Source organism: Euprymna scolopes, chromosome 32 (genome assembly GCF_053919585.1).
Source record: "Euprymna scolopes isolate OS-2025 chromosome 32, ASM5391958v1, whole genome shotgun sequence".
NCBI classification, from domain to species: Eukaryota; Metazoa; Mollusca; class Cephalopoda; order Sepiida; family Sepiolidae; genus Euprymna; species Euprymna scolopes.
In genome coordinates, this window is record NC_136513.1 from 65,525,133 (window position 1) to 65,538,558 (window position 13,426).

At 33.0% G+C, this 13,426-nt stretch overlaps 1 protein-coding gene across 1 annotated transcript; it reads right to left on the minus strand.

The window, feature by feature from the left end:
• Nucleotides 1-529: 529 nt before the first annotated feature.
• LOC145256158 (uncharacterized) lies at nucleotides 530-1,069 on the minus strand. Its single transcript, XM_080114746.1, has one exon. It carries the CDS (start codon nucleotides 1,067-1,069, stop codon nucleotides 530-532), a length of 540 nt encoding a protein of 179 aa, XP_079970872.1.
• Between the last annotated feature and the right edge of the window lie 12,357 nt (nucleotides 1,070-13,426).

Consider the following 13,426-nt stretch of genomic DNA (forward strand, 5'->3'; position numbering starts at 1 on the left):
CCCATCTATCATTGTATATGACAATGTCGTCAATATAGATTTCGACACCGGGTAAGTCTCGCAAGCATGAATTCATCATTCTTTGAAAGGTGGCCTGGGAATTCTTCATCCCGAAAGGTATGACTCTATACTGATATAAACCATAAAGGGTGACGAAAGCGGATATTTCTTTAGCTCGTTCAGTCAAGGGTACACACCAATATCCCTTGAGTAGGTCTAATTTGGAAATATATGTGGCCGTGCCAATCTTATCGATGCAATCGTCCATCCTAGGTATGGGGTGAGAGTCAGCTTTTGTAACAGCAATGGCTTTGCGATAATCCGTACAGAAGCGAATGGATCTATCGGATTTTCTGACTAACACACAAGGAGATGACTAGCTGCTCTGGCTAGGTCCAATGATGCCATGTTCGAGCATATATTTCACTTCATGACTGATTATTTCTGCTTTATGTGGGTTGACACGATACAGGTGTTGTTTAATGGGAAGGGCATCTTCAATCTCTACATCATGTTGAACAAGGTTCGTTCATTTAGGGACATCCGGAAAGAGATCGCTGTAGTCCCGAATAAGGAGGGTTATATCCTCTCTTTCGTTACTTGACAAATGAGATACGAGGGAGGTAAGATTGGCTAATATTTCTGAATTTGATAATCTCAGGGGGTGTTGGTTTTTCTCCGAGATCTCTTCGTTGTTATCAATTGGTTTCCTCACGGAAGCGGGCGCAGTGGTAACCACGATAAGGTTTAATTTATCCCTTTCGAAATACGCTTTGAGCATATTGATGTGACACTTCTGTGTTGTCTTTCTACCATCAGGGGTATTAATTACATAGTTTAGTTCGCTGACCTTCCGAGCAATGGTATAAGGGCCGTGGAACCGAATCTTAAGTGGATGACCAGATAAGGGTAACAAAACAAGCACTTTGTCTCCAACTTCGAAGCTCCTGAGGACAGCATTTTGGTCATAATGCTTCTTCATTCTGGCTTGAGTTGTCCGCAGTCCTTCGCGTGCCAGTTGGCTGGTTTCATGTAGTCGATTTCGAAACCGTGATACGTACTCCAGCATGGGTTCGTGGTTGGATCCTTCCTGAAGCCATTTTTCTTTCAACAATGCTAGGGGGCCGCGTACCGAATGGCCAAACACTAACTCAAATGGACTGAATCCCAAAGATTCTTGGGTAGCATCTCATGCTGCAAACATCAAGAAGGGAATACCCTCATCCCAATCCTTCTGGTGACCAAGGCAATAAGTTTGGATCATGGTCTTCAGTATAGAATGAAACCGTTCCAAGGCGTCCTGGGATTGAGGGTGATATGCGCTTGACTTGACTGTTTGTATGCCCAGCATGTTCATGGACTGTTGAAACCTCCTGGGCATAAAATTCGATCCTTGATCGGGTTGGATTATTTTTGGCAGTCCAACCATGGAGAAGAAGTTGAGAAGGGCCTTTATGATTTTCTCAGCAGATATGTTTCTGAGTGGGATTGCTTTCGGGAATCTGGTGGATTCACAGACGAAGGTGAATATATATTGATTTCCCCTTTTAGTCTCGGGAAGTGGACCTACGCAGTCGATCAAATTCGACAAAAGGGTTCTTCAAATGTGGGTATAGGATGTAATGGGGTGACTGGTATTTTCTGGTTCGGCTTGCCTATCATCTGGCAAATGTGACAAGTTCGGCAATAGTTAGATACGTCTTTGCATACCCCTGGCCAATAAAAATGTTTAGTTATTCTCTCGTAAGTCTTGCAAATGCCTAAGTGGCATCCCAAGGGGATTTCATGAGCCACTTCTAATATTTCGGCCCTGCGTGTCTTAGGTAATACTAGTTGGTATAATACTGACCAGTCTTCGTGTGCAGGGGATTGCGAGGGCCTCCACTTCCTCATCAGCACGCCGTTTTTTATGAAGTAACCAGAGGGTACTTTCTCCAGTTCTTTCTTGGGTAGCGCTTCTTCAAAGAGGGAGGAAATCTCGTCTCTTCACTGTTCCTCCATGATCAACTGTTGTGAGGTGGGAAACCTGGGATAGGGTGTCGATTTAGTTTCCACCTCAGGATTTATGAATAACTGGGAGAGGTTAATTTCTTCTTTCTCCTCGGACTGATCTTTCATCGCAGACTCTTCTTCTGCAGTTCTTTTTGCGGTCTGCGCACGGGTTACTGCACATGATGGGAATATGCCAGGGTGTTGCTCTTCCATCAACTCGGTATTTTCTGAGATGTCTGGCTCCATTATCACTCTTAAGTGGGGAATGACTCTTTCTCCGGCTAAATCATTCCCGAGTAACATCGAGATGCTCTTCATGGGTAGGCTACTGACTACGCCCACTTCTACCGGACCGCATACTATATCTGAATCAAGAGAGACTCAATGGATTGGGATATCGATGTAATTTCCACCAATTCCGCGAATCACAACGGATTCTCCTGTGGCTGTTTGTGACCCGTATGGCATACTCTACTCCAAAATCAAAGATTGGGTTTCCCCAGTGTCTCTCAGAATTTTTACAGGCTATTTATCCGAGATGAAACCGTTTGATATGAATGGTCTATATTCCTTTCTAATCTCGTCAGTATCTTTACGCGTAATGCGCTTATGTGAAGAGATGAAGCCTTGTGGTTTACTTGTAAATTTCCGTCCAAAATCGGCGCCTTTTCTCTCAGGGCAGTGTACAAAGATGTGCCCTACCTTTTTACAGTAGTGGCATGTTATGGTTCTCCACCCGTCTGTTTGACGATAGGTAGGAGGCGGTGGCTTTGTATGGGGGTACTTGCTTCTTAATGCAGGAGGTCGGTACACATTGTTCTCGCCAACGGTTTTTGTGGTACGATCGATGTTAGTCATCATTCGGTGGCCCCTGGGATCTTTTTGCTCGAATAGGCTGGTAGGTCTGCTTTTGCCTCGCTTGTGCATTAGGGCATATTCATCAGCGAGAGTTGCTATTTGATAAGCCGTTGTAAGCTGCTTCTCATTCAGGAATGCTTTCAAATCATCGTGGATTCAACTCTTAAATTCTTCGATTAAAATTAGCTCTCGGAGCTTATCGTAGTTCGATTCTACGTCTTTGGAAGAACTCCATCGGTCGAAGTATACTTCCTTTTGTCGGAAGAATTCTACATAGGATTGATTTTCCAATTTTTTTATACGACCTGAATCTCTGTCGGTATGCTTCAGGCACCATTTCATAAGTTTTGAGAATGGCTGATTGTAATCAGCGAAGTCCGTGTTAGAATGGATGCAAAGACCTCTTGTGCCCTTCCTCTTAATGCGGTCTGCAGTAACATTGGCCATGCTTCTCTGGGCCATTCTAAATTTACAGCAATTTTTTCAAAGTGTTGAAAATATCGGTCAACGTCTGCCTCGTTGAACGTAGATACTAACCTAACCTGCCTTGTTATATCGAATTCATTTCTTCTTTTTTGATGTAAAGTTCTTCCCTCTAATTCCCTAATTCTAGTCTCTTGTTCTATCCGTAATCTCTCTATATCTGCTTCCATTCTAGTCTTCTCTATTTCTAATTCTATCTCCCTCTCACGTAAATTGGCTTCGATTTTCAGTCTTTCCAGCTCGATTTGTTCTTTTGACAATTTATGCGTCTAATAAATCTTCTAATAGGGCTTCATCTAGAATTTCCTCATCGACTTCTAACTGTATTTTATGTAAGGACGGCCTAGTGTCTAGTTTATAATGTCTACCGACTGCTAAGAGGTCATATTTTTTTAATTTACAGAGCCCTTCAAATATGGGAGATTCTACAAAATTAGTTACTAGAGACATGTTTTATTTATTTATTTATTTTTTTACTATCTTACACCGCTTGTTATCTCAAATGTGTCCACTGTCCGGTGTGTCTCTGAAGAAGGATATACATATCCCGGACGAGAGCTCCATATATGTAACGATTCGGCTATCTCCACGGGGAACTGTAGAGATATGATCGCAACGATAATAAAAAAAAATTCTTCCGGGATTAAAACGTAAATAAATAAATACGAGAAGAGATTATCCAAATTCTTCAGAGACAACGGTAAAACATAAGACAGAAAAACACAACTGAAATAACAAACAAAAGGCCGATGGGAATTATGGGTGTAAATTTATTTATAACAACACAAAAATAAATAAATAAAAATGCAATTATTTTGATAATTTAAGGAAGTAATGCATAAAAGAAAATAAATTGTCTTGATCGAGAGAAAATGTTCAAGAAAAATGCTAGATCTCAATACGACATTTTCATACTGGTTATTGTCGTCTGCTCAGTTCAAACAAAGAGAGAGTAAGGGAGATAGATAGATAGATAGATAGATAGATAGAGAGAGATTTTGCGTCACTCACTGTCTTAGCGACTTTACTTCGTTCTTCTTCTTCTTATCCGATTTCCTTCGTTCTTCTTCTTCTTCCTATCCGATTTCCTTAAAAAAACAAAACAAAAAAAACTAGCTCCAAATATATCAAATAGACTCCTTTTCCAATGTTTATTAAACGCACCTCCTCGTCTTTTATCCACCGCAGTATTACTGCTAATCATATCTATTCCCAGTGTCGCCTTTTTCGGCTGCTTCCCTCAGCAGCGAGGAGCAGACTGTCTCTTCTGTCATTCCTAAGCGTGCAGGTTAAAACGCCCTTCCTTCTCTCTATATATATTTTCACTTCCCCCTCTCTATACAGCCTGCCAGCGTTCGCTAGCTGGTTTGTTTCTTTCTTTTTTATTTCTTTCTTTCTCCTCTACTGTCAGCGCTCGTTAGCTATTCTTTCTTTTCTTTTTTTTGCCACTCTCTTCATATCCTCTCTCGTTGTGACTGTTTTCTTGTTTTTTTTCTGACTGAACGCAGACGACAGTACAATTGATGAAAATAAAACAAAAACAAACAAAATCCTATTCTCTCTCGATTTCGAACAAGAATAATTAATTACATTTTTTTACTAAAAATGTTACACTTATGTTATGAGGGTGTTAAATATTTAAATTAATTCGCCTTAGTTAAAAAGTCATCCTTTTATTACCGTGTGTCTTGAGTTAGTCGATGTCATAGTTTTAAATAAATAAAGCTTACTTCCGTTTTTAAGCAAATTATTCAAAATAAATTTAAAAATTAATTATACAAATCAACTTTAATATTCTTAAAAACATTCTGTTACTATAAACCATATAAACATAGAACTAATTATTAAAATAGTTTGAATAAAAGTCTATTTTAGTATTAAAATTTGTGAAACAGTCTACGTTTTGTATACATAAATCAAATTTGAACAAACAAACACACCGGAATACGACTTATTATAATACAAGCAAACAGCCTGGCGCTGCCAGTCATAAAATACTCTTAAATATGATATTTTAATTTATACAGATTTCGTATTTATTATTATATATCCAATACCGTATATTGCACCGAATATATAGTAGTGATTTCAATTTCAATTTGACTTGACTGAAATCCGATAGAATCGAAACCAAAAAAAAAGCTCTCCAGCGTTATTCGTTACCATCAAAGCTAAATCGCTATGCAAATCAAAACATAAAAAATATTGTTGTTAAACGTATAAATATAAATTTGCTCATACGTTAAGTTTAAAAATTACGTCGAACTACACATGCCAAGCTCCATTTAAAAAGAACTTTACACCTTCTTAGCTTTTGTTCCGGCTAAAAATCAAATCAATTTTGTTCCAAAGACCCGAATACTTCATATATCAAGTTTCAAAAATGTAGACAAAAAATTGACAAAGTAGTTTGCTAGCGACCGTTCTGAGATACGAATAAAGATTCTCGCTAAATGCACTCTAAATACTATGCAATTATGCGCAATGTAGAAATATATGCACAAATAGAATACAATGTAGAAATATATGCCCAAATAGAATGCAATGTAGAAATATACGGACAAATAGAATGCAATGTAGAAATATATGCCCAAATAGAATGCAATGTAGAAATATATGCACAAATAGAATGCAATGTAGAAATATATGCACAAATAGAATACAATGTAGAAATATATGCCCAAATTGAATGCAATGTAGAAATATATGCCCAAATAGAATGCAATGTAGAAATATACGCACAAATTGAATGCAATGTAGAAATATATCCAAAATAGAATGCAATGTAGAAATATATGCACAAATAAAATGCAATGTAGAAATATATGCCCAAATAGAATGCAATGTGGAAATATATGCACAAATAGAATGCAATGTAGAAATATATGCCCACATAGAATGCAATGTAGAAATATACGCACAAATAGAATGCAATGTAGAAATATATGCACAAATAGAATGCAATGTAGAAATATACGCACAAATTGAATGCAATGTAGAAATATATGCACACATAGAATGCACTGTAGAACTATACGCACAAATTGATCGCAATGTAGAAATATATGCACAAATAGAATGCAATGTAGAAATATATGAAAAAATAGAATGCAATGTAGAAATATATGCCCAAATAGAATGCAATGTAGAAATATACGCACAAATTGAATGCAATGTAGAAATATACGCACAAATAGAATGCAATGTAGAAATATATGCACAAATAGAATGCAATGTAGAAATATATGCACAAATAGAATGCAATGTAGAAATATATGCACAAATAGAATGCAATGTAGAAATATATGCACAAATAGAATGCAATGTAGAAATATACGCACAAATAGAATGCAATGTAGAAATATATGCACAAATAGAATGCAATGTAGAAATATACGCACAAATTGAATGCAATGTAGAAATATATGCACACATAGAATGCAATGTAGAACTATACGCACAAATTGATCGCAATGTAGAAATATATGCACAAATAGAATGCAATGTAGAAATATATGCACAAATAGAATGCAATGTAGAAATATATGCCCAAATAGAATGCAATGTAGAAATATACGCACAAATTGAATGCAATGTAGAAATATACGCACAAATAGAATGCAATGTAGAAATATATGCACAAATAGAATGCAATGTAGAAATATATGCACAAATAGAATGCAATGTAGAAATATATGCCCAAATAGAATGCAATGTAGAAATATATGCACAAATAGAATGCAATGTAGAAATATACGCACAAATAGAATGCAATGTAGAAATATATGCACAAATAGAATGCAATGTAGAAATATATGCACAAATAGAATGCAATGTAGAAATATATGCCCAAATAGAATGCAATGTAGAAATATATGCACAAATAGAATGCAATGTAGAAATATACGCACAAATAGAATGCAATGTAGAAATATATTCACAAATAGAATGCAATGTAGAAATATATGCACAAATAGAATGCCATGTAGAAATATATGCACAAATAGAATGCAATGTAGAAATATATGCCTAAATAGAATGCAATGTAGAAATATACGCACAAATTGAATGCAATGTAGAAATATACGCACAAATAGAATGCAATGTAGAAATATATGCACAAATAGAATGCAATGTAGAAATATACGAACAAATAGAATGCAATGTAGAAATATATGCACAAATTGAATGCAATGTAGAAATATATGCCCAAATAGAATGCAATGTAGAAATATATGCACAAATAGAATGCAATGTAGAAATATATGAACAAATAGAATGCAATGTAGAAATATATGCACAAATAGAATGCAATGTAGAAATATATGCCCAAATAGAATGCAATGTAGAAATATACGCACAAATTGAATGCAATGTAGAAATATACGCACAAATAGAATGCAATGCAGAAATATATGCCCAAATAGAATGCAATGTAGAAATATATGCACAAATAGAATGCAATGTAGAAATATACGCACAAATAGAATGCAATGTAGAAATATATGCACACATAGAATGCAATGTAGAAATATACGCAAAAATAGAATGCAATTAAGAAATATATGTACAAACAGAATGCAATGTAGAAATATATGCACAAATAGAATGCAATGGAGAAATATATGCACAAATAGAATGCAATGTAGAAATATATGCACAAATAGAATGCAATGTAGAAATATATGCACAAATAGAATGCAATGTAGAAATATATGCCCAAATAGAATGCGATGTAGAAATATATGCACAAATAGAATGCAATGTAGAAATATATGCACAAATAGAATGCAATGTAGAAATATATGCACAAATAGAATGCAATGTAGAAATATATGCACAAATAGAATGCAATGTAGAAATATATGCACAAATAGAATGCGATGTAGAAATATATGCACAAATAGAATGCAATGTAGAAATATATGCACAAATAGAATGCAATGTAGAAATATATGCACAAATAGAATGCAATGTAGAAATATATGCACAAATAGAATGCAATGTAGAAATATACGCACAAATAGAATGCAATGTAGAAATATATGCACAAATTGAATGCAATGTAGAAATATATGCCCAAATAGAATGCAATGTAGAAATATATGCACAAATAGAATGCAATGTAGAAATATATGCACAAATAGAATGCAATGTAGAAATATACGCACAAATAGAATGCAATGTAGAAATATATGCCCAAATAGAATGCAATATAGAAATATATGACCAAATAGAGTGCAATGTAGAAATATATGCCCAAATAGAATGCAATGTAGAAATATACGCACAAATTGAATGCAATGTAGAAATATACGCACAAATAGAATGCAATGTAGAAATATATGCACAAATAGAATGCAATGTAGAAATATATGCACAAATAGAATGCAATGTAGAAATATATGCCCAAATAGAATGCAATGTAGAAATATATGCACAAATAGAATGCAATGTAGAAATATACGCACAAATAGAATGCAATGTAGAAATATATGCACAAATAGAATGCAATGTAGAAATATACGCACAAATTGAATGCAATGTAGAAATATATGCACACATAGAATGCAATGTAGAACTATACGCACAAATTGATCGCAATGTAGAAATATATGCACAAATAGAATGCAATGTAGGAATATATGCACAAATAGAATGCAATGTAGAAATATATGCCCAAATAGAATGCAATGTAGAAATATACGCACAAATAGAATGCAATGTAGAAATATATGCCCAAATCGAATGCAATGTAGAAATTTATGCACAAATAAAATGCAATGTAGAAATATATGCACAAATTGAATGCAATGTAGAAATATACGCACAAATAGAATGCAATGTAGAAATATATGAACAAATAGAATGCAATGTAGAAATATATGCACAAATAGAATGCAATGTAGAAATATACGCACAAATAGAATGCAATGTAGAAATATATGCACAAATAGAATGCAATGTAGAAATATACGCACAAATAGAATGCAATGTAGAAATATATGCACAAATAGAATGCAATGTAGAAATATATGCACAAATAGAATGCAATGTAGAGATATATGCACAAATAGAATGCAATGTAGAAATATACGCACAGATTGAATGCAATGTAGAAATATACGCACAAATAGAATGCAATGTAGAAACATACGAACAAATAGAATGCAATGTAGAAATATATGCACAAATAGAATGCAATGTAGAAATATATGCACAAATAGAATGCAATGTAGAAATATACGCACAAATAGAATGCAATGTAGAAATATATGCACAAATAGAATGCAATGTAGAAATATATGCCCAAATAGAATGCAATGTAGAAATATATGCACAAATAGAATGCAATGTAGAAATATATGCACAAAAAGAATGCAATGTAGAAATATATGCCCAAATAGAATGCAATGTAGAAATATACGCACAAATTGAATGCAATGTAGAAATATACGAACAAATAGAATGCAATGTAGAAATATATGCCCAAATAGAATGCAATGTAGAAATATATACACAAATAGAATGCAATGTAGAAATATATGCACAAATAGAATGTAATGTAGAAATATATGCACAAATAGAATGCAATGTAGAAATATATGCACAAATAGAAGGCAATGTAGAAATATACGCACAAATAGAATGCAATGTAGAAATGTATGCACAAATAGAATGCAATGTAGAAATATATGCACAAATAGAATGCAATGTAGAAATATATGCACAAATAGAATGCAATGTAGAAATATATACACAAATAGAATGCGATGTAGAAATATATGCACAAATAGAATGTAATGTAGAAATATATGCACAAATAGAATGCAATGTAGAAATATACGCACAAATAGAAGGCAATGTAGAAATATATACACAAATAGAAGGCAATGTAGAAATACATGCACAAATAGAATGCAATGTAGAAATGTATGCACAAATAGAATGCAATGTAGAAATATATGCCCAAATAGAATGCAATGTAGAAATATATGCACAAAAAGAATGCAATGTAGAAATATATGCCCAAATAGAATGCAATGTAGAAATATATGCACAAAAAGAAGGCAATGTAGAAATATATGCACAAATAGAAGGCAATGTAGAAATATATGCACAAATAGAAGGCAATGTAGAAATATAATCACAAATAGTATGCAATGTAGAAATATATGCACAAATAGAATGCAATGTAGAAATATATGAACAAATAGAATGCCATGTAGAAATATACGCACAAATAGAATGCAATGTAGAAATATACGAACAAATAGAATGCAATGTAGAAATATATGCACAAATAGAATGCAATGTAGAGATATATGCACAAATAGAATGCAATGTAGAAATATATGCACAAATAGAATGCAATGTAGAAATATATGCACAAATAGAATGCAATGTAGAAATATATGCACAAATAGAATGCAATGTGGAGATATATGACCAAATAGAATGCAATGTAGAAATATACGCACAAATAGAATGCAATGTAGAAATATATGCACAAATAGAATGCAATGTAGAGATATATGCACAAATAGAATGCAATGTAGAAATATATGCACATATAGAATGCAATGTAGAAATATATGCACAAATAGAAGGCAATGTAGAAATATATGCACAAATAGAAGGCAATGTAGAAATATAATCACAAATAGAATGCAATGTAGAAATATATGCACAAATAGAATGCAATGTAGAAATATATGAACAAATAGAATGCCATGTAGAAATATACGCACAAATAGAATGCAATGTAGAAATATACGCACAAATAGAATGCAATGTAGAAATATATGCACAAATAGAATGCAATGTAGAAATATATGCACAAATAGAATGCAATGTGGAGATATATGACCAAATAGAATGCAATGTAGAAATATACGCACAAATAGAATGCAATGTAGAAATATATGCACAAATAGAATGCAATGTAGAGATATATGCACAAATAGAATGCAATGTAGAAATATATGCACAAATAGAATGCAATGTAGAAATATATGCACAAATAGAAGGCAATGTAGAAATATATGCACAAATAGAAGGCAATGTAGAAATATAATCACAAATAGAATGCAATGTAGAAATATATGCACAAATAGAATGCAATGTAGAAATATATGCACAAATAGAATGCAATGTAGAAATATATGCACAAATAGAATGCAATGTAGAAATATATGCACAAATAGAATGCAATGTAGAAATATATGCACAAATAGAATGCAATGTAGAAATATACGCACAAATAGAATGCAATGTAGAAATATATGCACAAATAGAATGCCATGTAGAAATATACGCACAAATAGAATGCAATGTAGAAATATACGCACAAAAAGAATGCAATGTAGGAATATATGCACAAATAGAATGCAATGTAGAAATATATGCACAAATAGAATGCAATGTAGAAATATATGCACAAATAGAAGGCAATGTAGAAATATATGCACAAATAGAATGCAATGTAGAAATATATGCACAAATAGAATGCAATGTAGAGATATATGACCAAATAGAATGCAATGTAGAAATATATGCACAAATAGAATGCAATGTAGAAATATATGCACAAATAGAATGCAATGTAGAGATATATGCAAAAATAGAATGCAATGTAGAAATATATGCACAAATAGAATGCAATGTGGAAATATATGCACAAATAGAATGCAATGTAGAAATATATGCACAAATAGAATGCAACGTAGAAATATATGCACAAATAGAATGCAATGTAGAGATATATGACCAAATAGAATGCAATGTAGAAATATACGCACAAATAGAATGCAATGTAGAATTATATGCACAAATAGAATGCAATGTAGAAATATAGGCACAAATAGAATGCAATGTAGAAATATACGCACAAATAGAATGCAATGTAGAAATATATGCAAACATAGAATGCAATGAAGAAATATACGCACAAATAGAATGCAATGTAGAAATATATGCACAAATAGAATGCAATGTAAAAATATATGCACAAATAGAATGCAATGTAGAACTATATGCACAAGTATATTGCAATGTAGAAATATATGCACAAATAGAATGCAATGTAGAAATATACGCAAAAATAGAATGCAATGTAGAAATATATGCACAAGTAGAATGCAATGTAGAAATATACGCACAAATAGAATGCAATGTAGAAATATACGCACAAATAGAATGCAATGTAGAAAGATACGCCCAAATAGAATGCAATGTAGAAATATATGCACAAATAGAATGCAATGTAGAAATATATGCACAAATAGAAAGCAATGTAGAAATATATGCACAAATAGAATGCAATGTAGAAATATATGCACTAACAGAATGCAATGTAGAAAGATACGCACAAATCGAATGCAATGTAGAAATATATGCACAAATAGAATGCAATGTAGAAATATATGCACAAATAGAATGCAATGTGGAAATATACGCACAAATAGAATGCAATGTAGAAATATATGCACAAATAGAATGCAATGTAGAAATATATGCACAAATAGAATGCAATGTAGAAATATATGCACAAATAGAATGCAATGTAGAAATATATGCACAAACAGAATGCAATGTAGAAAGATACGCACAAATAGAATGCAATGTAGAAATATATGCACAAATAGAATGCAATGTAGAACTATATGCACAAATAGAATGCAATGTGGAAATATATGCACAAATAGAATGCAATGTAGAGATATATGCACAAATAGAATGCAATGTAGAAATATATGCACAAACAGAATGCAATATAGAAATATACGCACAAATAGAATGCAATGTAGAAATATACGCACAAATAGAATGCAATGTAGAAATATACGCACAAATAGAATGCAATGTAGAAATATACGCACAAATAGAATGCAATGTAGAAATATATGCAAAAAAAGAATGCAATGTAGAAATATATGCACAAATAGAATGCAATGTAGAAATATATGCCCAAATAGAATGCAATGTAGAAATATACGCACAAATAGAATGCAATGTAGAAATATATGCACAAATAGAATGCAATGTAGAAATATACGCACAAATAGAATGCAATGTAGAAATATATGCCCAA

Coding starts and splice junctions, on each gene's coding strand:
- LOC145256158 (XM_080114746.1), bottom strand. CDS start 1,069: ATGCTGGAGTACGTATCACGGTTTCGAAATCGACTACATGAAACCAGC.